Source organism: Nyctibius grandis, chromosome 8, assembly GCF_013368605.1.
Source record: "Nyctibius grandis isolate bNycGra1 chromosome 8, bNycGra1.pri, whole genome shotgun sequence".
NCBI classification, from domain to species: domain Eukaryota; kingdom Metazoa; phylum Chordata; class Aves; order Nyctibiiformes; family Nyctibiidae; genus Nyctibius; species Nyctibius grandis.
Window position 1 is genome coordinate 44,470 of NC_090665.1, and position 27,587 is coordinate 72,056.

Here is a 27,587-nt window from a genome sequence, read left to right on the forward strand (position 1 = left end):
TGAAGGACAAAACACACGTTATTTACCTTTTGTTACCTTTTCACCTCTAAAAAGAGATGAACTTCTTGCAAGTTAGAATGCATGAATACACATTTCTGTTTTGAGGGATTTTTATGTATTCTCACGCCTTGTGCACAATAACCAACATTAAGAGATGAACGCTGGAAAGATTTCAGGAGTGCAAAACAACTTTGTGCGTTTCTAAATTAACATCTAGGAGCAAATTCGTTTTCGTAATTTATTTGAAGCATTTATGTTTTGACCACAAAGGCAGCAAAACTAAAAGTGAGCATAAGACATGTAACTTGAAGAGCAATATGAACTAAAATAGTAAATATATTATTTACTCAAAATACCACAGTTTCAAGCTATAAATCAATTACAGCCTTGATTTCATTAATTTTGGTTTGTTTTACTTCACTTGCTGAAGGCTTTTTGGTAGCAAAGGCTCCTGCTGCAAGTTCCCGCTTCTTGTTCTGAATTTTCAGCATATTTTCTTCCACTGAATCCTTAACAATGAACTGAAATATAAAAAAAGCTCCACTGAAATGAAGGTTATGTTTTTTTTTTTTTTAAGTTAAGTTTAGGATGAGAAATTTAGGTACTTTGGAAAAAAAAAAAGTTAAAGAGCTGAGTACCCTAGGGCACAGTTACGTTATTGTGTTATTCCCTTGTAAAGAAAACACCAGAGGGAAGGGTTATAAAGCAGCTGGAAGAAAAGGTTTGGCATTTTATTTTTTTTGCCTTTTTTTTTTTTTTTAAAAAAAAAAACACTTATTGGATGAATATCCATCTCTTTTTTGCTACATGTATTAGAAGAGAAACTGTCTTCAATTTCCCAAGTAATATTTTTATGACTGGGTATTAATGAGAGAGACCAGCTGCTCTTCTGCAGCTGAACGAGCTGCTATGACAAAAGCAAAAGCATTCTACATACCTTCAAGACAATAAACTGTAATAGCCAGGCTAGGCAACAGCAATACTACCCCATCTTACTCACTCCAAATAGCTCAACAGGGACATGCAATTTCTAAAATTATTATTTCACAGGAAATAGGTTACATTTAATAAAACCTTACAATCCAAAGCCCACACTTCAAAAAAATCACACCACAATTTAAGTTTACTGGTGAGACATATGATGTCAGAATTCTTTTAAAAATACAGTAAAGCTTTTTGAAAATTATTTACTCATAACCAGAAAACTATTCGAACGATCATCTCTCAACTCACCTTAGTAATAACAACATTATGCTTCTGACCCAGCCTGTGACACCTGTCGAAACACTGGTCTTCTGCAGCAGGATTCCAAGCCTATCAATCAATAGCAGCAATGAACAAGTTAAATAACCTCCCTTCAAAATACAGGGTAAGATGCACATGGAATCACAAAGTTGCTGTACCATCAAGCTCTTGAACAAATATTGAGGTTGTTGAAGGGAGGTTGTAGTGAAGTGGGAGTCGGCCTCTTCTCCCAGGCAACCAGCGATAGGACAAGAGGACACAGCCTCAAGCTTCGCCAGGGGAGGTTCAGGTTGGACATTAGGAAGCATTTCTTTTCAGCAAGGGTCATTAGGCATTGGAAGGGGCTGCCCAGGGAGGTGGTGGAGTCACCATCTCTGGAGGTGTTTAAGACAAGACTGGACATGGCACTTAGTGCCATTGTCTAGTTGACATGGTGGTGTCAGGGCAATGGTTGTACTCGATGATCCCAGAGGGCTCTTCCAACCTGGCTGATTCTGTGATTCTGTGATTGCTTGCAGATTAATTACTCCCAACCTAATGTCTCACTCCTTAAGTATCCCATTATAAAGAAACCTTTGAGAACTGGTTATATATTCGTAACAATCAGGAACTTCAGGTAAATGCTTTAAAAAACTAAGTTTTGTCAGGAGTCTCAGAGACATCAAAACAATCTTGTTATGATTTAAATTCTGAAATAAACACTGCATAGACTAACTGCCTCAGTACCCTTTTCCTGATAGCAAAATCTAAACCAGCTGAACACAAGCAGTTATTTATCATTAGACTAAGTCCCCTGACCGTTAAGAAAGCCCACGTATACTTCCATTAGTATATGCAATAATCACCAAGTTACGTAAACAAGAAACTCGCTGAACACAAAATGGTAGAGTAGCTGTTCCTACTTATGCTTAGGATATAACACTAAATATAAGATTTTGTGAAATGCCAAGTCTGTGCTCTGCATTTTTCCAGCATGTTTCTTCTATCTAAAGGTATAGTACTACTAGTTCTCACAGAATGGATATTTAAACCTACCTAAAATGTAATAATGTTCTGTCTGTGAAAAGCAAGTCTTGTGCAATGGGCTCAGCTTGCCATGTCACCCACATACTGAAAGTTATCTAGGAACTCTTCTTAATGACTCCTTTCTATAGAAGGGGGCGGGGGGGGGGACACAACACCACTAGGCTAGCACAAAAAATTCCTTTTAGATTTTAAGAACCTCTGATGTGTAAAAACACACTTAAGACATCAAGCTACAAGACAAAAGCCAAACAAGTCTTGTTTCTCCAATCTAAGGTAGTGAGCAGAAATGCAACAAATGATCTGTCACTGCAAGATGAACGTTCCTGGCAAGCTACGTACGGCAAACCGTTCTAATACTGATCTGACTGTACAAACAAGATGATGTCTGGAGGAAGGCCCTAGCCCAGACATGCACAAGCGTGCTCCATTCTATCTTTGCTGTAGTCGAGGAGGACCAAAGTGTACTACTCTCACTCTTCTTCTCTCATCAGTCCAGCAAAGGAAAACTGAGCTGCAATACCTCTAAGCCTTTCTGCAGTATCTCATACAAACGGTACTGTATTTTACATGGGAAAATACGAAGAAACTTGAGCCTCAGAGAAACATCTGCATATTTGTGATACTCTCATATTAAAGGTTCTTATTTCTTCCTAAAGATGAAAATTCAGCAGATATGATTGTATTTAAACAAACAAACAAATAATTAAAAAAAAAAGGGATGAAAGTAGTCTATGGTTGGATAAATGTTCCTCCCTTGCACTCTACAACAAATCCACAGCATATGAGTAGAAAAACTGGTTACTCCACTGGCTCTAGAGGTATTTCTGCTTCTTAAATCCTGTTATTGCTGCTAATTCACTTCAAGGAATGCTAATGCATGACCCAATCTCATTCAGCACTTAACATTCAAAAGGGAGATCGTAAAGGATCACATCATCCCACTGCCCCTTCATCAAGTACAGGTAGTCAACCACTGCCACTGGGCATGGTTACCATCACAGGATCATTACCAGCAGGATGAGGAGAAGTTGTTCAATGGCGTGTAAAGGCTGCAATTATATTTGGCTCTGGTTTGTGAGGTATAACTATATCCTGTAGATGACTTACTGTTAACAATGCTTAGCTTATTTCCTTGAAACTGCTTGCCACAGGACAGCGTATGCATTATACCTCATTAATTATCTTCACAGAAAATGAAAATTCTCTTAGACTTTCCACAAGTTTTCTTATTCAGAGACTTGTTTAAAAAAAAAAAACCAACAAAACAAACAGGGCAGTCGGACTAGGTGGTGGTGTTCCATGTTCATGAAAAAGCTTTTTCTAAGGCAACTTCTCCATATTCTCACTCATATTTAATTCCTTTAGTTTACTAAGTAAATAGCCCTGATGTCCAAGCTAGTACTTTTTCTTTACAATTGGTGTTACCAGATGCCCAAGTCCAAAGCTGCACTATTATTTTCATTCACTTTGGTTTTCTTTTCAAGTGCACAAACTGCAGAATTTGTCTGAGTTTCCAACTGCCAAAAAAACTAGGACATCAGAGCAGAGGAGTAAATAGTGGGGAAGGGAGGAAGTGAACGGAAAAACTTCGATTTTGTACAATGACACAAGACATAAACCAATCCTGTTGAGAATACCATTTTGCTATCAATAAATGTAATTTACATTTTTATTCCTTACAAATAATTTTGCATTCCTGAATGCTTTAATGAAAGGAAAAAAATTCCTTAATTTAGAAATCACCGTCTTTCTCAGTCTCCTACAACCAAAAAGTAACCTCAGACTAATGTTTTTATTTATAAATAAATTTGCAAAAATAACAGAAGAGGCTAGAGCAGAGAAGCACTGCATTATAACACAGAAAAAAAATATACTGTTCCTGAAATTCCACTTTATGGCTTTTGAAGTTATTAAATGGAACAAACAGAAAGCCTCATCCAAAAGTATCAGAAAGAAAGAGGAAGAAATAAAGAAGGAATTGATATCAAATGCTACACTGTAAGGTGTCACACCACTTTGTTAACAGTACTACTAGCATTCTTTCCATTCACAGTAAGTAAATGAACAGCACAAAAATATTGCATTAAAACAAAAACATGCCAGGGAAACAAATGAAGAAAAGCCCTATTCGCCCTTTAGCAAATACTCATCAGTGTCCTTCATTCCCAGAGGGGCTTTCCTTCTGCCTCTTAGGAAAACACCAAAGCAGCCTCACCTAGATTAAGCCAGATCATTATGAACTACCCTTTACTCACAGGATCCATTAAAAACACTCGGGAAGCTGCTGTCAGATTTAATCCAACTCCACCTGCTTTCAGAGACAGAAGCATTACAGTTGGGGATCCTGCTTGGCTGCTTTGGAAACACTGAATTGCTTCTACTCTTTTCTTCTGCGCCATTGACCCATCCAAACGAGTAAAGGCAAAGCCTGATTCTCTGAAGAGAAAGTAAAAATGTTCAATTTAACAATCCATTTTCTGTGACAATAGGAAATAAATGCATTAAAATCCTGACCTCTACTTTGAAGTTCATATTTAAATTTCTGCATTTAACAGGTGATACATTAAAAAAATAACAAGAATGAGATTCCTGGCTTTATTCCACTCAACAAAGTATTTAAGTAATTTGTTCCTCTTCTGAAGTTCTAAAAATCAAAAGAATACTATATTCTTTGAGAGATCTTTCTAAAACACTGTAAAAGCATGTGTTTAGTAAACTTGACAGTAGTTCTACTTACTTCAAGGGATTTTCTATCAGTGACAGGAAAGTTGTGAACTGAGAAACAACCAGACATTTAGCAGTTGGATTATCCCTCCGTAGTTCTATCAAAGCATGCATGAGAGCATTTATCTGAAATCAAATGAAGACTTATGCAGCTTATTCTGACTTGGTCAGATTCCACTCCTACAGGTCCTTTGATAAAGTTCACATCAATTGAGAAATCACTGCTTAGTAATACCTTTTAAACAAACTGATCTTAAACTCTGTGGGTGGAGTTTCTTTTATTTTTCAAAGGCAGCTAAGGGTTGAACGCCTCACGAACTACAGGGTGATCGACGGTGCTCTGGGGAAGAGGATTCACAAACCCATTCTCCAGACATAACTTCCCACTGTCAGGAGTCAGCAAGTCCCCTACCTCCGGGGCACGTGGGAAAAAGGAACAGAGTACTGAACACAGAGAAGTAAGGCTTAAGCAAGGGACAGCCACAAGGCAGGTGCTCTACTGTAGCAATACTCAAGAAGTGAGAAAGGCTTCCCCCGAGAATACTCAGGCAAGCTATGCAAGACCCTTGGCTAGGTATGACAGAGGATAAGGAGGCACCAGAAGCACTCTTGGGACCAACACGAGAACAGAAGGAGCAAGGAAGTGGATCAGAGGCAGAACAACATTGCCAGTTTTCTCATGTAAGGTTTAGCTATGATGAGGTAAAGAACCACTAGCTAGAGAATGCAAGTAACTGCACCAGGTAAAAAAGAAACCAAAAAATTTAAAAAAAAAAATCTTAATTTATTCTAGAGCACAATGACCTAAATTAGTTCTCAGGTCCTCACAGAAATATTTTTAGGTAATAAATTTATAACCAACTTTTAAAAGAAAAATAACTTCATTACAAATTAAAATTAAAAATTTAATGTTTCAGAAAAGCAATCTCAAAACAAAAAGGTCAAAGTATAAACAGGAAGATTTAATTTTTGTCAGCAAATGCAAAATGAAAGTGAGCCAAAAAACGATGTAGCAGACCTTGAGAAACAGATCTGCAAAGTAAAATAAAAATATCTCACTGGTTTATCTGACATGTTATATTGAACATATGCCGATTTAGTTTTCCCCTCTAGAGCAGAATATATATTCTTTAGACAAGTTTTAAGAAAGAAGGATTTATTTAGATTTTTAGAGTTTTTATTTTATTTAGAGTTTTAGTTTAGGAAATTAAGAGCTGAATAGTTTCAGTGGTTACAGAACTACTCTATCTTTAGAAACAAAATGCAAAGCAACAGCTCTTAACAAAAGTTTTATTTAATTAACACACATCTATGTACTGCACAATGACCAGCATCAAATTACAACTGCCGCTCCTTTTGTCTTGTTTCCCTGCTGCAAAATTTGTTTGTGATAAGATTATGCATTTTCTCTTGTGCTGGCTAGACATGCTGTACAGACTTTTAAATAATAATTTAAAGTATGTTCTACATATGTAAAGTATGTTCAGCATATTTACATAAAAATTCTAGACAACACTCTACAAAACCATAATGAAAGCCAAGAAAAATACAATAGAATGTACCTTCGAACTGGATACCCACTCCTGATCAGACTTCTCTCCATTACTGGAGTCTGCTTCCTCTTCTAGGGGACACTCCACCAAGTGCTCTACTCGAAGCTCATTCCTACAGAGAGGGCATTTGGCATTTGGCTACAAAAAAACCCCAAATATCATTAGAAGAAACATACTAAATGAAATTATTTATAGTGAGTACTAAAGATCACCTTTACAAAGCAACTTTTATGAAATTATTATATTGGTGTTCATACAAAAGAATCCTCAAGGAGTACATTCAATCTTGTAACACACTGCTTTGTCATTTCTAACAATCGAAATATTTTATTTGTGAGAACACTAAGGTGACATAAATGCTACATGTTTTAAAAACACTCAGCCTTCCTTAAAAGTGGTCTTCTTTCTGAGCACATTTATACTTGAAATAAGCGGCTCAAGATTTAAAAGCAAGCAAATACTTGGTCTATGGGGAGAAGACTATTTAAAATATCAGAAAAATAAACCATCTTTCAAAGACAAGATCCTTCTTAGTTCCAAACAAAGAATGACCTTTTACCCTTTTTCTTCAAAGCCTGCACAGAAATAATAGCAGCCTGATGAAATATGCTTTGTCAAGGCCAGACACAGAGTATCTTCTCTTTTTCCCCAAGAGACATGAGAAATAAGACATAATTTAACGCCAAAAGCTTTTTTCTTTGAAGCGTACTCTAGATAAGGCAAAGTTTAAAATTTATACAATAGTACTTCGACAGGACTACTCACAAAATCTAACAGAAGACTGTGTGCACTATACAGATACACAATCTTGTGAAGCAAAAATGACAGATATCAAAAACTTTCTCCTAACAGAGCAACCCTTTGAAACTAGCTAACTCAGTTTGTACAGCAATCTGGCCACAGAACCAAGGCATCTTCAGACAGGTTGCAAAGCAGACCTCACAAAGCAGGTGAGTACTGGGGGCTGCTAACATGGAATCAACCTCTAGCCAATTAAAGAGGCTGGCAGTCATAGTCTGCATGCAACAATTCATTGCAGCAATAAAGATATCCTTTCAAGAGACCGAATCTTAACACAAAGGAATATGAAATAACCATCTCCAAAACATAGTTATAAATGAACCATTCCTGATTTGGCAGCAATCCAAAAAAGATCCTCTAATGATGAGACAAAATAAATGAACTCTAATAAATCTGAAAAAGTTTTCTGGAAAAAAAAATCCTAACAGTGCTCAAAGACTTTTTTTTTTTTTAAAATAAAAGGCTCACATCTTTCTGCATCCCTTCTCCGATTAAGTACTGTAATTAAAAACAATAGAAAAACCCACACTACAGCTGAACAATGTTAACACAGATATGGAAGGCTTGCAGTGAATGCATACGAAGTGACAAAAAGTGTCTGGCCATCAACAACTGGAAGGAAAAAAAAAAGAATGTTTTAATGCATATCTGGCAAGCTTTTACAAGAATACAGTTACTACACAAGACACTAGATTACTATAGAGATTTTATAGCTTTATGGGGACTTCTGCATATGACCTTTACTTACTTGCACAACTCTGAAGCTAGCCTCAATGGAAGACTGAAATGAAGAAGGCGTTAACTCTGAAGCTGTTAACTACTAAAAAGTTTTTCTGATTTCAGTAAATACTTTTAGGTTAACACTAGAAAGATAAAATGGTTTGTCAAACAATTGTAAAAAAATTGTTTTACAATTAAAAAAAAAAAAAGTTTACAAAACATTGCAAAACAATGAAAGGCCAAACTTTTCACTCAGCAGTTCTGCGTTGGCAGCTTCACATCCCATTCCTCACTGATGGCTTAATGCTCTCATTTGTATTAATAATGGGAACCACCGGCATCTTGCCTAGAAGAATCCTGTTTGAATCCAAGCTGTTTGGGGCCGGGGTGGGGGGTGCATGCATTTGTTGGTTTGCTTTGTTTTTAAGGTGGTAAGTAAAGTGCTTTCCCGAGCTATTTACTAGGAGGGAGTTGCATTGTAACCGTGCAGGCACAGGAACTACCCAGCTGATATGCAGCATCATGTGGCAACAGTGAATTCCCTGACTCTGGAATTTAGATGTCAGTGTTTTGGCTGGAAGCTGCAAAGACTTCCTTGGGAATTCATTTAAATCAGGAATCATTCTGAACCTAAAAAAGGCTTACTCACTCACTGCTTTATAAACTCACGATAGTTCAACTTCAAAAGAGCAGAATCTACAGCCACTTCTGTTCAGACTTCACTGCTATGACAGCAATCTGTGGAACAATGTGGGATTGGAAAAAGGCCCTAGTTCTGCAGATTCCAAGGTCCTTCCTAGGCAAAGCATAGTAAATACCTTGACTGTACCGTCAAGTAATACAGGTTCCATCACGTCATAACACGATTTATTTCTCTGCATGCCTAACTACTACACCTGAAGGTTGGGTAGGGGCACCGACTCTGCTACAGACACATCAAGAACATCTGCACTGGAAAAAGGCCTCTGCAAGTGCTCCTTAGAGAATAATTTCACACCACTGATTTCCCTCAAAATTCTGAAGAGACTCTCGACTGGCATACCTGCATCAGAACCTTATGTGTTTGCGTGTCTGGCAATGAAACAAAGTCAATGTACGTGCCAGGCAGACAACACTTCCTACCTTTGTCTTTTTAGGTTAACTGATTATGCACAAGCAGGGACTAATTTGTCCTCTGCTGCCTCCCATAAAGACCACCACCTAGGTTTGGCCTGGCACTTGCAGCTCTACTGTGGCTGAGTAGGAGGCAGAACAATTCCAGAGAGGAAGGGCAGCAGCACTGGATACAGATGGTGAGACTACCACACTATCAGATTGCCCTAGAAAGGAAAGGGCAAACAAGAAGGAAAAGTATAGCTTAGAAGCACACAAGAAAAACAAATACTATGTTTTTCAAAAAAGCAATCAAATGATGCTCATTCACAAGCTTATTCTGAAGAGAGTCCAGAGAAGAGCCATAAAGATGGCCCTCTAGCAAGGCAGCTGTTTCACCATAGAAGGTTATCAGGTTGGAGTAAGGAGAGCAGACATGATTTTAGTCCAACAGTCAACTTCCAACACACCGCTTTGGTCTCTTCTAAGCACAACAATATATACATGCATCACATCACATCGCATCACATACAAGCAGTGAAGAGGCATCCAGCCATATGGAGGTATACAATGCTGTAGTGGATGCCACCACTTTTACCCTAGGGACAAATTAAGATGAGAACTGGGGAAGAGGTCTTTGAAAATACTGATGGACCTTAACACTGTTCAGTTTGACTGCAACTCTCTCCATAGTTTGACTTCAGGACAGCAGTTTTTATAACTCGTCTGATAACTAGGTTTACACTCTTCACCATTTCTGATTTAAAAGAACAACAGCTAATGGCCTTCTGGTGATACCAGTTCATTGCTTTTGAATAGCTATTACAGTTAACTGTAACCATCGAACAACCAACCTGTTCACTTCTGATGACTTCAAAAATGCATGGCTTACAAAACACATGTGCACAGCGCGTTATCACAGGAAGAGTCAGTGATTCCAAGCAAACCGCACATTCTTCATCTGAACCAGAGCTCAGAACCAACTTCATTTTACTCACTAATGTCTCACGCAGTTCTTCAGGAGTTTTACTATCTGCAAATATAGAAAGATACTTAAAAACAGATTTCCATACAGGAAACACTCTGAGCTGGCACACATCAACACAGTTCCTTTGATCAAAATGCAATTAGGACAGTTTACACACAATGAGGATATAGCCTACAATGTATAAAAACACAAGCTGCCAAATACTACAGAGAATTCTGACCTACTATTTAAAAACACATGAAGAGTAATCTTACTTGGAAAAATGGTAATTAGAATTCAAAGAACCTCAACCGCACACTCAGTGGTAAGTACATGTGCAACACAGTGCCTAATGGGAACAAGCAATTTTCATATGGCAGCTGTTCAAGTAGTAACAATACTATGGAGATGACATATTTATAGTTAAGATTGCTTTATTTTTAAGTAAAGAAATTCAAATCATACTTACTAGTTACTAATTAATTTCTACATAATTACTGAACAATTATCCAACCGTTTCTCCATCCTGTATTTTTCAGGAAGATAAATGACAACCTCCTAAAAAAAGGTTGTGACAGTATCTCATTGGTCTTTTGGTTTCCTGAAAAATCACACCTATGCCAATGGCATCTCAAAATAGGATTTTTCAGAATACTAATTTTGAGAATTCTCAAATTTAGAGTATTTCAAACAGACTATACTTTCTTCTGAAAGAAATGCATATAATTTTTAACACTATGCAGCTGTACAGTTCTAGCTTGTTAAAAATAAAACTTCACTCTCCTGTCAGTCCTCTGTGTTCACCCTTCCTTACAGCTGTAACAAAGTCAACAGTTCCTATTCTGCTGAAGAGGCAATGGTTCTGCTGACATGGCTACCAATCTACAAGCCATTCCCCAAAGCTCCTCTACATCTTCTCTCCTGAGGCAAAGAAAAAAATTTGCTGTAAAAGCACTTCTGTAAGTTAGCAAGCAGTGTATCTGCTGTTGTAATAACAAGCCTTCTGCATTTGGCTCCGCAGAGGTCCTCTTCGGTCATTTCTGTATGGGCTGTCAAAGCTTATTAACTCCTGCTTCTAGCCTCTGTAACTACTCATACTTCATTGCTTTCGTTCATATTTAAGTATGTGCTTGAGTAACCACTTCTCAAAGATATTCAAACATAACAGGGTACAAAACCCCTAAAAGTTACAAAGCTAAAGTTCAATAATCCAAGATGAAAAGAGGAAGGCTGAAGCTAGAAAGCTTGGAAAACACACGAACGTGTTTCTGTTCTTGAATACAAAGTGCAAGTCCTGGTTTTAGAAACACAGGAGCCAAAAGCATTCACTCACCGGCTGAAAAACTAGAAGATGTATTTATGCAAAGACAAGGATGACAACAAAGCTGCCTCAATCTGAGCAGGACACCGAGGATGTCAGCATAGTGAGCTAGTACAGTCCCTTCACTGAAAAATCTGAACAAGAGTTTTATCGTTAGTGTGAGATGCTACAGCCTGAAGTAACAGATGACATCACTGATCAAGTTTAGCTGTTAGAATCACGTTCTGATTTTTCACCTTCCTGTTTGAATGTATTTTCTCAAATCCTCTTCTGAAGCAAGGTACAAAATGCTACCAGTACCATGTTCTACTACAAGAAATGCTAACATATGGTGACAAAAATTTTAAGGCCATTCTTTACATATCTGGTATCCCTTTCTGTTTCTCACAAGACAGAACTTCTACTATATAGTTCTGCAACAGTCTCTACTTCACTCTTCAGAACTGAACGGTTGCTATGTTAATTTGCAATTATTCGCTTACGGCATACAAACTGACACACTTGGCCACTCGAGCTAACATAATCAAAACTTCCCAAACACAAGTTTTTGATACCAAACTTCAACATTCAGGATTAAGAAAGCCTTCTACTTACCTGCTAATAGCAGCTCTGCCCTCCTTCTTCACAGACTGATAGATTTGTCTCTCTTCCTCTGTAAGTGTAACAGGCTGAATAAGTACTTTACGTTCTGGTAACTCCAAAACGGGTTTTCCTCTAACTTTACTTGTTTTAGTTCTTCTAAGGGTAATACTCCTAATCAGAGACTGTAAACGCCTGAAAAAACATATATAGACAATATATTATCCAGCTGAGGTTGGTTTCTTGGTATTTTTTCCCCAGTTTATTGCATAAATACATGTTCTGCACAAAATCCAAGCCCAGGAGTACAATATAATTCATTAATCTGAAATATTAAATAATTTGAATTATTTAATATTTATTAATTTGAACTAAAAAATTGAAATGAGAACTAATGACACATGCATTTCAATTTTAAATGCGAAACACTAATTTGTCACATTGCCGAAGTACTGCCAGTCATACTTGTTCACAAATCCTTTGGGAACATTTCATACCCAAGTCCTCCTGGAGCTCCCATTGTGACTGGACGTTGAATTGTTCTATGCCACCACTCTCGATCAGTAAAAGGTTTCAGTTTTAAGAAGGAAATAAGAGACCACAAATCCTTTATAGAATTCTGAATAGGAGTTCCTAAACAGAAAAACAAACAAAAAGATTGTAAAACCTCAAAGAAACTAAAAAATACGTATTTTTACTCAAAGTTAAAGTTCTGTGCTTTCTCCAAACCATACACCACGGACAAGGTTGCTCGTAACTAGGTTGACATGTCATTAAGTATAATATATATTACTTTCTTAATTAAAATATTACAAAACACTTAAATATATAAGAGTGAGGGAACTGCAGCTCTCAGTGATAGGAAGACTTGGATGTTAATCTTTCCATTTCAGCTTCACCAGCAGTGGTTACATCATTATCTTCTTTAAATTACATTTAAGGATCATATGCTTGCACGGTCCGTGGCAGTTTCTAGGATGACTATTGCATTTCAAAAAGCTACTGAGGTTCGGATGAGTACGTAACAGTGTGAGCTTCTCACCTAACGTAACATGCCAGTTCATAAAAAGGGTTCCTTTTTACTCGCACTTCCACCAAACCAAAAAGTTATTTTAAAATTTGTGTCTACAAACTGAATAAAAACAAACAAACCAACCCACAAAACCAAGCAAACAAAATCAAAAACAACTACAAGAAGACACACCTAAATCACTGCTCAAAGACAAGTTTAAAAACATTCAAAATTAATCTGAGGCAGACAGACATTAACCGTCTCCCATAAAAAGCCAAAGTGGAAACACCAAGTGGGAAACACAAGATGGTGTTATACTGAGATGATTTGCACTGCGTTTCCTCTGGTGTCAAATATTTTACCTGTAAGTACCCATCTTCTGTGTCCCTTCAGATTTAAGGCAGCTTTAGTTTGCTGAGCGTTTGGATTTCGTATAGTGTGCCCCTCATCCAACACAATTCTCAGCCACTTGACTTTGTGTAAAGGGCTGTCACCTCTGATCTGAAACACAGTATTTTTTAAATTTTTGATTCAAATTAAAATCCTTTTTTGCAATTTGGATTAAGCAAGCTATTAATATAACAATTCCAGAATTAATACTATAAGTATTTATTCACATCTTGTTTATTTATCGGCACAGAAGAGCAAAACTAAGAATGAGGCGTTCCTTCTTCTAGACTTAATGATGCCTGGAAAATGTTAACGATCTTCTCATACTTTAATATGAGGAATGACCCACAGCAAAAATAAGCTAAGTCTGAAAAGAAGAAAGGCTTCAAAGACACAGAGATACGGAAAATGGATCAGAGAGCAAATTAAATTACTTGAAGATGTAATCTTCAGGCCTTTAAAATGGCTGGAATTTCTATGAAAACATCACTTCACAAATACATCTCATGCAATGAGCTACTTGGTTGCAGCCCACATGCAACAAGAACTATGGAAGTATGTTTTTATATGTTCCACATTCTTTGAATTTGATAGGGGAATGCAGAAATTAGAGCCTCATGCCACTGAGATTTGGGGAGATTTTCATACAAACTTAAATCCGTTTCTATCCTTAAAAAGTCTCTTCCTTAAGCTGCCATAATTGCAGCCAAATAATTTTCTCTACAGGAGCAATCAATAAAAAACTCCCTTTGTTACCACAGTGAACCCATAAGAAAGCATATAAAGCAAAACTACCACTATAACCTTTTGATTGCCTACCAGAATAGTACTTAAATATACTGCCATCATTAGCCCAAACACTGGGAGTCTTGAACAGTAAGGGACCTTCAAAAAAGTCTTTTTCTCATTTACTTACTCCGTAATCAGTAGCTAAGATGTTGTATGTTGTCAGTACAATGTCTTGTTCTGAAAGAACTGATGGGTCTTTGCTACGGTTAGAACCATAATAAACATAAATATTTACATGAAAATCTTGATGGATATGTTGTTCAAACTGGTCCTGAAAGAAAAGTTGACAAAAATAATCCAAAAGATACTGTGTTACTACATGATTGTTAGAACAAAATTCTCATAAGTTGCCTTAACTAAAACCCACTTCCTCCTAGCTCTGTGACACTCTACATCCACTTACATAACAGCAGCAATTTGAATTTGGGTGTCTTTTTACCTCTCCACCCAGGTGAGAAGAGGGACCAGAAGCAGTCACTGTGTCTGTTACTAATGACTGAGGTATCACATTCTCGTAACTCTAACTCCACTTCTTGCACAGTATTAATTCACATCCTGATCATATATGCACTTCAAAATCCACTGTTCCTCCCAAATTGTAATGGAAGAGCTTATATGTTCTTTTTAACTTTCTACCTTCATCTTCTCTTTGTTTATTCTTTCATTGTTCATTCACAGCTTCTTCCCCTTACTGGGTTAACCACCTAAGTTGGCAGCACAATTGTCAAAGTATTCCTTTTAAAACCAGCGTTTATATTCCCTACATTTGCTCTGTGAAGGACTCAGCATACAGTAATCTCGACAGCCAATACAAATCAACAATTTGATTTCTGAAGCATCAAACTTACAAGCTTCCTTTCTAAATACTTAATTTGGTTTTGAATTGACAAAGAGGAATTTTTTTTTACACTATTTGATGTTTCCCAATTACATTACTTCAATGTTTTAACTACAGTTTAAGATTAAGTTGTTTCCTTTTCTTATTAATATTCTAACCACTGACAGCAAAAGCTTCCAAATAAAACACAACTTGAAAGTTAAAGATATCCCCTTAATATTTGTCACAAAACCAAAAAAATTTAACTAATGCAGACGGAGCTAGAAGGGCCCTTCAGCCTGTTCACTCTAGCAGACCTACTCCCACAAACCAACAGGATCGCCAAATTACTGAACACCTCTAGTAAATGAAATGTCACATGCATTATCAATAAAGTACAATAATATTTTATTCTGAGCATGCAAGAAGAAGGACCTGTCTCCTCCACCTTCCTCATCTGTTTTAAGGAGTTAAATCACACAAGTTCCAGACGTGCCAAAGTGAATCTGCCTAGTTAAAAGCAGGGAATGGAAAGTGAGCTCACTCCTTCTGATAGTGGTGAGCTCCCTACTCACAGAACTGCACTCTCATTACAATACTAATCCAGTTTTTAAATTTCTATCAAACAAACCTCCCTTGTGAAAGCAGCTCTGTTTCATAAGGAAAACCATGACGTTTTACTAGCACGAGAGACTACAGGGAGTACTATTTCTACAGCATCATAATAAACACATATCACTTTTACACACTAAAACAACTTCGCACTTACAATCCAGTTGCTTAGGACAGATAGTGGACATACAATCAGTGTTGCTCTAGAGCCATCATCAGAATATTTCTCCTCGACTGACTGAAAGCTAGCTGTACCTGAGTAAACACAAGTCATATTTAGTGGTGTAACAGTTCACTGAAGCAAAGCAGTTCAAGAAACTTATGGTTCCCTGAAGTCCTTTCTAAATTTCTTCACCTGAACAGCATCAAAGCAATTTACAAAGATGTAAGCTTAATTTATGTATTAAGTCAAATATCTATAATACTTCAGCTTCAAAAAACTCAGAAATTATTATTATCTGTTTATCCCTTCATTACCTTTTCTCTTTCTTTGTCTTTTTAAACAAGTAGATGAGGGTGTAAGAACAGATGCAAAGCCTGTATCTTCTTGGATAACACGTGAAGTTGCTGCAAAAAGCCACACAAACAGATTTTTCACACCATGCAGAGCATATGCATGCATTTATTTTTATGACATGCTTCATAAAAATCAAACCTGTTAACCGAACTACTTCTCCTCTCCAATACAATAATGTAGAATATCTCGAGTTGGAAGGGCCCCGTAAGGACTATCAAGTCCAATTCCTTGCTCCTCGCAGGACTACCTAAAACTAAACCATACGGCCAAGAGCATTGTCCAGACGCTCCTTGAACTCTGACAAGTGCATGTGCAGAAATATAGTATCTTATACAACTATTTCAGGTTATGAATCTTCAGAGTAATGCAGTTTACCAGTCACTAAAAAAAATAGTTTAGCACAGGTTTCACTTCAAGTACTTTAAACCTAAACTTAGCTGCTTACTCCAGAGTACCTGTAGCCCTTCATTTTTTTTTCCATGCAAGATACTTAGTTCAATAAATGACACATGTTCTTGCCTCTTCATGATCACATTTCAGGTATTTACCACAAAAGATGGATTTAATTTTTTGAATTTGTTTTCCCAGCCCTAGTGCTCTGACAAGAAGTCTATGTCAAATCCTAAAATCTTAGCAATTATGTTTTTCATCATCCATTTGACCCTGCTCATAGCTTGTTACACCACCACTCATCCCGCTAAGGAAACAAACTACAACAGTTGGGACTACAACATTGCTTTCCCATTCAGCAATTTCTAAAGTTTTCTGCTTGAAGTTTTGGTTGAATAAATAAAAACAAAAACAAAAAAACCCCATGTAGTTTAGTTAATTCCTTTTCCAGTCAATCAGAAATCCTGTTCAGTTTGGCTTCAGAAAGGAAGACACCAGGTGTTACAGTAACCAATTAAAAAAAAAAAAATCCTTGCAACTTACTTTCTGTGTGTTGCAGCAGCCGTTCTTCAGACTCTGGCAACTCACTGCTTCCTGAATATCTGGGTTTCTTGGCTTTATCTCTAAGATATCATAATTAAGAAAGAAGAAAAACCCCACGACTCTACTACTGCTTGAATGTACATATTAAATCTCAAGAGAATAAAGCAAATGAACCTGATACTGCAAATAAGATACCACTATGATTTGAAAATCCCCTTTAGAAGGGTTAGAAAAAGGGTAATAAGCACAGAACACAGAGCTGCAGGGTGAGTGATGCTCATAAAACTTGGTACAGATTATCACTGAAGTTCACACCAATTATAAGAAGAGGCTAGTGTGGTGGGAAGGTTCAAACACACTAGTAAGCGTCACAACTTCATCAGCTCAAAGCTGTCTCTGTCAGAAGCATGCCTGCAAAGGATCTCTCAACCACTTAAACGATACTAGAAGAAAGATTACTTCACAGCCCGTGCTTCAGATGCCCTACACTGATGATGTCAGACACCTTTACTACTGAAGGAGACATCCAAGCATGCATTCACGCAAGCCACGTAGAATGAGTTAGTGATTTTTTAGTATATTCCAAAGTGCAACACACATACAGAACACTTATGACAAATGTAAGCAGAAGCATAGCACACTGAAAGGTGAGGAGAGAGCAGGAACACATTTTAGGCTAAGGTTAATCATAACCAAGCACCACTTTATTTTTACTCAAAATCTACATAGCAAACCAACAAAAAGCAAAAGATTATTCCAGCTATGTACCTTTTTGGAAGACAACTCGAGTATTTCAACGGAGTAGTTTCAGACTTTTTTACATTAGAAATGCCAGGCTCCATCACGTTGTTAGAGTCTTCGCAAAGAATAAATTGTATTAATGAAAAATATAGAGTCTTCAGCTTGGTTACAACACCAACTTTAGCATAACTTGATCAAGAACAAGTACAAACTTCCTTTAAAACAACCGTAGTTCTGCATGGGACAAGTACTACTGATACTGCAATCACAAATGAAAAATAAAAATACTCTTAAAAAAATCCTAAATATTTACGAAGTCATAAAATGTGTACTGAGTTTGCAGGTGGTCAAAAACAAACTGTCAAGAAGCGAAGAAAAAGCTAATGCAAGCATTGTACTGTTGACAGTAAGGATAAAGTTCTATAAAGAAGTTTTAAATAATGCTAAATAGTAAAGGGTTTTTATGGGTCAAACCTTACTAATTAATGATTTCTACATTGCCTAAAACTAAATAAGTAACTGTTAACACATTAAGAGAAAAAATGTGGTAACATCACAGATGCGCGTCGGAGGTTTTTGAGGGGGTTGCAGGGGGGGTCATTTTGTTTTGTCGGGTTTTTTTAAGGTCTTCTGTCAGGTAGTGAACAAAACATCACCTCTGCGCTCTGCCAATAATAGCATATCAGAAGCAAATCCAAAACAGAAAACGCATTAGAACAGAGCTGATATCAAAACTGAAAGCAACAGCGTTTGCAGAGAGTTTTGCTATAACTCACGTAAGTAAATTCATGCTTGAACTCCAGATTTAAACTTCAGTAAAGATTTTTTTTTTAATATTAAAAAAGTTTAATACAATCCTGAAGATGGCAAAACTTGCAAAGACTCAATAAATAGATATCAATTTAATGTACAACAGAATGAGAAACGGAGGTGGGGGGGTGTAAGGGTTTGAAAGACATTATCATCACTTTTTCAGATTAGTTAATAGTAGAAACAGGCTCTCCCCTCACTGCTGTAAGCAGTATCTTTTTGAAATGCTTGATGCTCTGGGGAAAAAAAAATATCTTGGATGCTGCTAGGCATTTCAGCTTTGGTAAAGGTTCTGATTTTCTGGTAACACTCATATTGACCTCCACCAAAGTCTGCATTTTCCCCCTTCCAGAGTACTGATAAACCAGAGGCAGTTCACAGTAATGTGTTCTCTGCTTATCAGTCCCTTTCATTTCTCCTGTGCTATCAGTCAGGCCATCCGTATTAAAATCGCTTGCACGGGAGGACAGCAAGGGAAAGTTACTGCAAGAAAACTTCAAGCCCCATACATGTCTTCGGTCATTTTCAAGAGCATGATGAGTTACAAAACATACTAACAGCAAGTATATTTTTTCATATACATCTATAAGTTCTCCCAATACAACCTGAAAACTACAGGTGTGATAAAATCCTTCTAAATACTTGTCATTTGCTCATTACTTAAAAATATTTTCAAAAAAAAAGTTACTTAATACAGAACCTACTTACAATTGAACTACTAATGTTTACTGTTCAAACAAACAAGATTCTAACAGATGTGTAAGTGCTCCTGTTTTACCTACAAGGAAGGAAAAATGAAAAGCAAAAGGAACCCAGAATCCATTTCCTGGATGTAGTAACCTTCCTGGCAGGGTGCAACTTTCTCACAAGGCACTTAATCTTCTCATATGTCAACTGAAACATCTTTAAAGGTGTGTTTTAAATACTTCTCTGAGATACATAGTTTGTCAAGAGTTTGTGAAGACTAGCACTGACCACAGACTAAGAGTACCCCAGGTAATAACATTAATTATCATGCAAACATTACTGGACTTTTCATAGCTTGCTGTCACCTTTACATAGTCTGCGTCCAACGTTGCTCATGCTGTTAGTACCAGATTCCTATGGAGGAATGGAAACTTTTATTCTTTAATGTAGCAACCGGAAAAAATGCCAATAACATTATTACAGAAATCTGATCAGTTATTAATTACTGCTCTGAAAGACTTGCTCAGTGGCAAGTCAGACAGTCACTTAAAGGTGCTGAAAAAGCTGTACTATTTTTTTTTAGTAGCCACATACAGAGTTCAAATGAAACTGTAGAGAGGCAGAGGGGAGAAACCCAGTCTGCACAGCTGCCCTAGAAAGCAAACACACCAATAACATTTCCCAGTTAATGTTCTGAGGTCAAACACAAAGCATTATTTTGTTGAATTTAGACAAGTATGGTAAAATGAAACAAAACCCCCAGCCTTAATACTGTCAGGGAATATTGCATAATAAATCACCTAATCCTAGCATTTAGTTTATTTCATCGTCTTGAAAGTTGTATCTTAACAGAAGCAAAAGGCACTTGAACTACAGTACCCAAGAAGAGTTTGCACACTAGTGTTAGTTCACTAACTGTAGTTTCCCCTCCTCTCTTCATCTCAGGTATTTGGCAAAAACATAAACTGAGAATTATTTATTTATTTATGTACTTTATACCAAGACTCTCTGCTTGCTATTTTGGTTGTTTCAGGCACTTCCTCCAAACCACACAGGAATTATGCATGCACACCCCCAGAAAGAACACCACTTCTATTTGTGCAGTCACAACTTGCCTATAGGAGAAATTTATAAGAAACTTAAGACTTCATAAAACTTAACATTGAAAATGTTTATGCCTTAATGAATTCTTCCTTGGAGTACACTTAAGCATACACTCCTAAAATAACACAGACTACAGCTCAATTATACACTCTGAAGTAACGTAGCCCACCTACCTTCAACTAATCTCCCCTATTCTTCTTATTTGATGTACTTGAATAACTTTTTCTACAAAATGTATACAAAGTTCACCATACAGAAAGTTACTAGGCACAGCTTTTTTTATTAGCTGCTATATTAACTCTGTTAAAACAATATTTTTCTTTCATCTCACCTCATAAAACTTAGCACTTGTGATCTTTTCAACAGGAAGAGGCTTGCCACCTTGAAAATTTGTGAGAATTAATGCAATAGTAGTAAGTGTTTTACCCTGCGTAACAGAAAAGAATGTCATATTTTCCACAGATTCAAATGAACCAAATTATCAACCAATCAAGAAACACACACACATGTTCTGTATTGAAAAAAAAAAAATAAGCTTTGTAAGTATTATTACCAATCCCATGTCATCAGCCAGTATTCCTCCAAGAACATTTTTAGGTCGCTGCTTTTCCGCAAAATTTGTAAGTATGTTGTAATAGAAGTTACTTCTCTCTTCCCAAAATGGTGGCAAATCATTACTGTTCTCACGTGAAACCATCCAAGCTAAAGCCTGCTTCTGATGGGGGAGCAAGAGTGTGCCAACAGCCTGCAAATTAAAGAGGTATGATATGTGCTAGTTGCATATTAAACATGACATTCCATTTTTGGAAGAAAAATTTTTTTATAAAGTCCTTTATATCTACTCAGTGTTTTTGTGATTCAAGCATCTCCCGTGTCCAGACAACAAAGCTAAATATGCATCTAGATGTTTAAGTGGTTATATTTTTATAGAAAACGGTTTCTAGCTTAAGAAATACCTCTGCTCCTTCCATTTCACAAGTTTTATCATCTTCCTTCAGATCCTCAAACAACTTGTCAAATTCACTTTTAAGCTGCGTAAATGAACACAAAAATCGCAATTAAAATTACTGCAATTAAAAATAACCTCACTAAATAATCAATGACTATTAAATTATAATTACCTGTCACATGGTAATCAGTATAGATAGGTCTACCACTTCAGACCTCATTTGCTGGAATATGTTTGTTAGCTACTGCTATATAAAAATTAAGTTCAGTTTTTCCAAGACAAACACATGCCAATACAAGCAAGAGCTTGAGAAGGGATGGTTAAATATATTCACATCCTTGTACAACACTCACTAAAGTAAGTAATTCACTCTAATTTGAAAGAGCAAACAAAAACCAAAACCAAAAACAAACCACCACCCAGCCCTTCATGTACCACCCTGGGCCAAATCTGAAGATAAAAGGTCTGGAAGTCTGATTTTATTTTCATTTGAGAACTTAACATACTTGTTATCTGGTAAAGCATTAGGACAGAGAAAAGAAAACACACCACCACGACAATGTAAAAAAAAAACAAAAACCAAAACACACTGAACCACCACAACCTCCCAAAATTACAAGGCTGTCCCAGCTAAAACGTCTGCTTACAGTATAAAAATGAAAAAGCTCAAAAGTTCAAGATGACTTCAAAGCAAATCTGTGGTTCAGAAAAGAGAAAAAAAAAAAATCCTACAGACTTCCACTTCACAAGCACTGTTTTATTAATAAAAAAGTTAAAAAGCCCCGCACTGTTAAAGTTCCAATTTCCAGGTGTTTAAGTACGAAATGCAAACCTGTTCCGTTGTCAACTGCACAGCAGCATGAACCGGAGCACTGTAACTTGGACCAGCTCTCCCAGAAGTCCACTTTGATCCAAGACCATGTTCTGAACCTACTTGCCATTAAAAATATAGTATTCTGAAACATAATGGTATGACAACTTCCCAGTCCCAGCCTTCACTGGCTCACGAGTAACAGTGCTCATCAGATTGTGGGCTATAAGACAGTACCTTTCACCATTTGCCTTTTAGCCTCAGTTTATCCTGTACTTTCAATGGGCCACAAAGGCTTTCCACAAAGCTTCGTAAGACCCACAGGCGATGAGATACGGGTTGGGATCCTTTAAGATGGCAATCGTGTTTCTTAAAAATTGTTTGTGTTACATGAAATTTGACTTGGTAACAGTGTGATGACTGATAATGCAAAATGCTTCTTTACTCCAAACTCTTTTTCTGTTAACTATGCGCAACAGAACCTATAAAATAAAAACTGAAATCTTGCTGTATGTAAAACAGGTCTATCCCTCACCAAGTGTTTATTTCTGCACGCACCCTTACTCCTGACTACCACTGCTTCCACAAAGCCTAGTTCCAGGAGCACAGGTGCTTTTTGTGCGAGGCTGGCTCTGCAAAGCATCAGGTCTGCTAAGCTTATTTGTTCAGAGACATCTCACCTGTATTTGCTCACACCTCACTAGTAGGACACACATCCTAGCACTCTGCTAAAAGCAGCACTGTCCCTGAAACCCTCACCCTATGAAAGGGTCTAACCTGTTTGTTAAAGTTTTTTTTTTTTTTCAAGTCTGGAGAAATGCAGGGAATCGTTATGGATTTTTAACGAAGTTATGGAATCAAGTATATTTCTGAGGTTGCTCAAATGCCTCTACAACTGCTGGCAGGTAACATACAAGATAGGACACAGAAGTATACTTCCTATGAAGTTTAAAAATAATAGCTGTGGGCTCTGCATTATTCCCCAACTAAGTTAAAAAATCATTTTGTGAATGACAAGACTATGACAAGGATTAAGCCCTTAAACATTTCTTCCAACCAGTGGCAAGTTCAATCTGAATATTTTACAGAGGAAAAAAACCCAAGACTTACTTTTCAGAGGAGGAGCCAGTTTAAATCCATGCCTTTTTAGCTGACCTAGCACTGCTTCCTTGTTTTCTTCTCTTCCCCAAAAGCTCATTTGTACAGGCATGGTAAAGGCATTTTTTGCTCCATAAGGGACAACCCTGATAAAAAGCAGGAAAAAACCCACAGCAGTGATCTCCTAATTGTTTATTTTTTTACAATAAACCTTGTTATTTCTTCAGCAAGAGGTACTCCAAAGTGCTTATTTTCATCAAAACATAAAAAGTTCCAGACAGGTGTTAGTACTCATACTGCATAAACCTTTTATACAAACCACCCCATGCAGTTAATTTAAGAGTTCCATAACAATCTTCAAGGAATTTGCTCTCACTAGTGTCTCCACATTTTATCATATACGAGAAAGAATGAACTGTATGCAAGCAGTTCAACAGAAGAATAAAGAGTCTGAAAACATGAAGCTTTAATTATATTACCAAGAGCTGTCATTTCTGTCCAAAGAGAACACTTACAAATACTTTTCACAATTTGTTAGTGTAGCAACAACAAATGTTTCCATTATTTATATTGATGGAACCAAAAGCGTAATCTTCACACTTACCCTTCAACTAATGCTAGTTTGTTGTCCATAATGCCTGCCAACGCTGCTGCTAGTTCTTTTTTTATATGGCCCACCTGGTCTCCATTCACATTATTTACTTTCACTGCATTTTTATCGTAAGGATTATTGGGCTCCCTTTGAAGTGCAACCATTTCATTGTTATTAACCTAACAAAGCAAGACAAACGCCAGAACACGTTCATTTAGTTGCAAATTATTTGCAGAAATATCCAATATCCATTTACTTAAATATTGCGAAGCCTAAAGATTAATTTGGTACAGCGTTCTGTTCAGTCAGTGTAATAACCTACTACTTACTCAAAATACCAAAAGCTTTATAAAGAGCTACCTGACAGATGTCAGCAATTTCAAAAGTATTCCTGAGAGCAAGAACTACCTTCAACTGCTAACACATTTTGTGAGGGAATAAACATCCCTTTTTGTCCGTGTAAACAGTTCAAAGACCTACCTAATTTCTTCTTTTCAGTCACTTTCATTTGTCTTATGTGGGTGAGCAGAGCTACCAGACAACTAAACTAGATTTTAAAGCTTGCTACCTTAATTGAATTTTGATTTAAAGTTTTAGATTAAGTACTTCCTGTGAAGAACGCTGAATACAGCAAGTTAGGAAAAAAACCCCACACTATTAAAATTATACTTGGTCAAAAGTTCTAGGAATTTTCAAAATTTAATTAAATGTATTTCTTCTGAAGCTGACAACAACTTTTTCTTCTGCTGTATAATTTAACATGCACTTACAATTCCCGTGTAGTATCGTAATCCAACAACACTTCCTCGCAAAGTTCCATATAAGATAGCTGAGTCTGTATCCTCCTCTGTTCCAGAAGTGTCACCTACAGAGAGGAAGTCTTCCAACCCAAGACCGGAGTAAAAGTCAAAAGAGGAAAAACGGGAATAGTTTCTCTCTCCTCTGCAGAAAAACAAAGTGTGAAATATTTGACAATGACTTTAATAATAGAATTATTATTTCCTTGTGATCTATTTTACCCCTTTACATAAGGCTACCCATAAACCTCAGTTTTACAACTTTATTCAGATAATATTTACTGGAAAATATTAAAAAAAGTTTTACGTTATGATAAAACTTTGTCTGCCATTTTTTAATCCCCAATAAAGTAGTTTAAGCCAGTTAAAATTAAGAGCTGACAACTTAACTGAGTAAACTACGGTATTTGTGCATTTCGCCCTACCTTCCCTCACGAATTATCTTTGCAACAACATTAAGAATTCTCCAGATTTAGTTACATCTCTAATTATACCTGGCACAGCAAACCTTCCATGTATTTTCCTAACACAGATTTTTCTCGTCTAAGGAAAAGGTTAAAAGAAAAAAACCCTGTTTATAACTAACTCTGTATAACTTCCTATATCCACAAAAGTTGAAATGCTGAAACAAGTGTTCCTTACGTATTTCTCAAGCTTACCTTCACACCCTGTCACCTATTATTAATACTTTACAATAAACTTTAGAGATAATTAGCTACTCCAACCTAACCCAGCTAACTACACTATGTGTCTGTAACACACACTTCCATCAGCCAGGCTCCCCTTTTGGAGAAGGGATACATCCAGTAACTCACATCATTGCACAAGAGGTGGAAACACCCCTGGCCATGCATTCGATGCGCGTCTGAGTGAAGACCGACACACTAACAACTGTTTTATTCAGGTAATTCGTAACAACAACATCGCAATACAAGTTTCTACTGATACATAATAATCATGGCCTTTGGTATATCCCAAAACTACCCTACTGTGTTGCTAGATTAATTTAGGAGTACTGTCAATTAAAATAATTAGCTTCCATATACTAGTTGTTCAGAGCTTGGCCCAGTAACTCTGGTTTCTTCCGCGGATGACACCTAAAGCTACTGCACAACCGGCACCGCGCGTTCCCCGACAGCAGCGGCCGTTTCAGAGGCTCCGCGCCGATGAGCCAGCCAGGGGCTGACCGCAGCCACCCGCCGCGGCCCGCTGAAGGCCTCTCCGCGAGCCCCGCCAGGGCGCAGCGCCACACGAACGGCCCCGGCACCCAGCACCGACAAGGACAAGCGCGGCGGCGGCTCCGAGTCTGTACCCCGGCCGCCTCAGGCCGCCCGCCAGCACCTCGCCGCCGCGGCGCCCCCACGGCCCGGCCGCCGCCCGCGGGACCCGCCGCGATGCGCACCAGCGCGTCCCGCGCACCGCCCGCCGCCACCGCCCGCGCCTCACCTGGGCAGCCGCCGCGACATGGCACCACGGCGCTCCCGCCCGGCCCAGCCAGCGCCGCCGGCCACCGCGCCCGCCCAGCAGCGGCAGCCACCGATCCCCGCCGGAGGCCGCACGGCGCCGGCCAACGAAGACGCTGCGGGCAGGAGGAGGACGCGTCTCTGCCCCGCCCCGCCCCGCCCGCGGCCTGCCGGCCTTCCGGCGCGGGGGGGGGCCCCGGCGGCGTCACCCAGAGCGACCCGCCAGGCACCCGCTCTCCCCGGGGCAGCCGGCGCTGCCAGCGCAGCGTGTGAGCTGTCAGACAGCGGCAGCGTGAGCACAACCTGCAGTGGCAGAGAACACGTGCAATCAACCCCAGGTGATAGACAAGAAAATGCTTCCGGGTTTGCGGAGGAGCCAAGAAAACGAAAGGACGCGAAGGGCAAAGCGTGACGTTACAGCATGTGATTTGCTGAAAGTTTATCTTGTAATAAGAATCTGATGTAGAAAGTAGCGCCTCCTCATACACTACACACGATAAAAGCATGTGGTACGGTACCTTGGGCAGAAATAGTGCGTTGCTGAGAACCGTTGAAGTATCTGGGTGTGAACTCACCAATCGTTGCCATGGTCGGTGGTAACTAAAAGCATGCATATCCCTGCAGGGTAGAGCCTTCTGAAAAATAGTTTCATGCCACTTAAGTGAAACCACTTTGAGGTTTCCTATAGCTTCTCCCAAAAATTGTAACCAAATGAACTGTAATTTAAGTCAAATAGATACCTGCTGTCACCAACAACAGGTGAGGAAAATAATAGAACTTTTCTTCTTCGTTGGCCTGTTAAAAAGAGGATGCCTTTTAAAAGCTTCCTTTGCTAAAACGGAATACTTTTACCCACCATTGCAGGGTCCCACTCCATTCCATGAAATAACTGAAAATAAATACTTTAATGAAGTCACTGAGGCAGCCACTGCTATCCATTGAAAGAAATGTTTTGCTGAAAAGGGATTTATGCAGCAGTCATCTTGGATAAACCTGGATGCTAGATGAAAGAAAATTAGTTTTATCTAAAGATGCAAGTTAATGTAAAAAAAAACCAACCAAAAAACCACCACCAGCAAAAAAAAGAAACCAAATCCCAGCTTTTCAATTACTTATTCTTAATGCTGTGCCCACAAATTTTGCGTAAGGATTATCATTGGGGAAAACTCTTCCAGCATTAAAATCTAATGTATCTGATCTATAAATTCATTGGCTTGTAATAAATTTGCCAGACTAACTTTGTCAGAGGCAAAGACATTAAAAGAAAACCCAGACTGTTAGATTGATTTTTGACAGAATGTTCTTCTATGTGAATACATAATTTCTCCTCTTCAGATTCATACAGATATTGCCATGCTCCTAGATAGTTTTAAGACTGACTTATTCCATCTTTTAGAAGCCAATTTTAACTTCAGTCTACAGATATCTTTCAAACAG

General features: G+C 37.9%; 1 protein-coding gene across 3 annotated transcripts; it reads right to left on the minus strand.

Moving 5' to 3' along the window:
• Nucleotides 1-224: 224 nt before the first annotated feature.
• On the minus strand, nucleotides 225-26,218 carry HLTF (helicase like transcription factor). 3 transcript variants are annotated; one of them, XM_068406060.1, is made up of 24 exons: nucleotides 26,134-26,218; nucleotides 24,661-24,832; nucleotides 23,903-24,069; nucleotides 23,311-23,444; nucleotides 22,222-22,319; nucleotides 21,397-21,471; nucleotides 20,994-21,185; nucleotides 20,772-20,867; nucleotides 19,702-19,750; nucleotides 17,867-17,954; nucleotides 17,099-17,178; nucleotides 16,126-16,215; nucleotides 15,806-15,903; nucleotides 14,347-14,490; nucleotides 13,403-13,541; nucleotides 12,526-12,661; nucleotides 12,044-12,223; nucleotides 11,462-11,583; nucleotides 10,016-10,194; nucleotides 6,558-6,686; nucleotides 5,009-5,121; nucleotides 4,527-4,707; nucleotides 1,234-1,314; nucleotides 225-521 (listed from the first exon to the last, which is right to left on the minus strand). In XM_068406060.1, the coding sequence occupies exons 1-24, from the start codon at nucleotides 26,151-26,153 to the stop codon at nucleotides 369-371; spliced, it is 2,916 nt and encodes a 971-aa protein (XP_068262161.1). In that variant the 5' UTR covers nucleotides 26,154-26,218; the 3' UTR covers nucleotides 225-368. The 3 variants fall into 3 exon arrangements, with proteins under 3 accessions (XP_068262161.1, XP_068262160.1, XP_068262162.1); XM_068406059.1 differs by having other exon boundaries at nucleotides 22,222-22,322; XM_068406061.1 differs by lacking the exon at nucleotides 5,009-5,121 and having other exon boundaries at nucleotides 437-521; nucleotides 22,222-22,322.
• Nucleotides 26,219-27,587: the final 1,369 nt, after the last annotated feature.

What these genes read in the sequence shown, in the direction of transcription:
- HLTF (XM_068406059.1), bottom strand. Translation starts at nt 26,153, where the DNA reads ATGTCGCGGCGGCTGCCCAG. An exon ending in AAGACAAAGAAAGAGAAAAG is followed by an intron (nt 15,904 to 16,125) that starts GTAATGAAGGGA and finishes GTGTTTACTCAG; the next exon opens with GTACAGCTAGCTTTCAGTCA. An exon ending in GAGTGTTTTTAATGGATCCT is followed by an intron (nt 1,315 to 4,526) that starts GTGAGTAAAGGG and finishes ATTGATTGATAG; the next exon opens with GCTTGGAATCCTGCTGCAGA.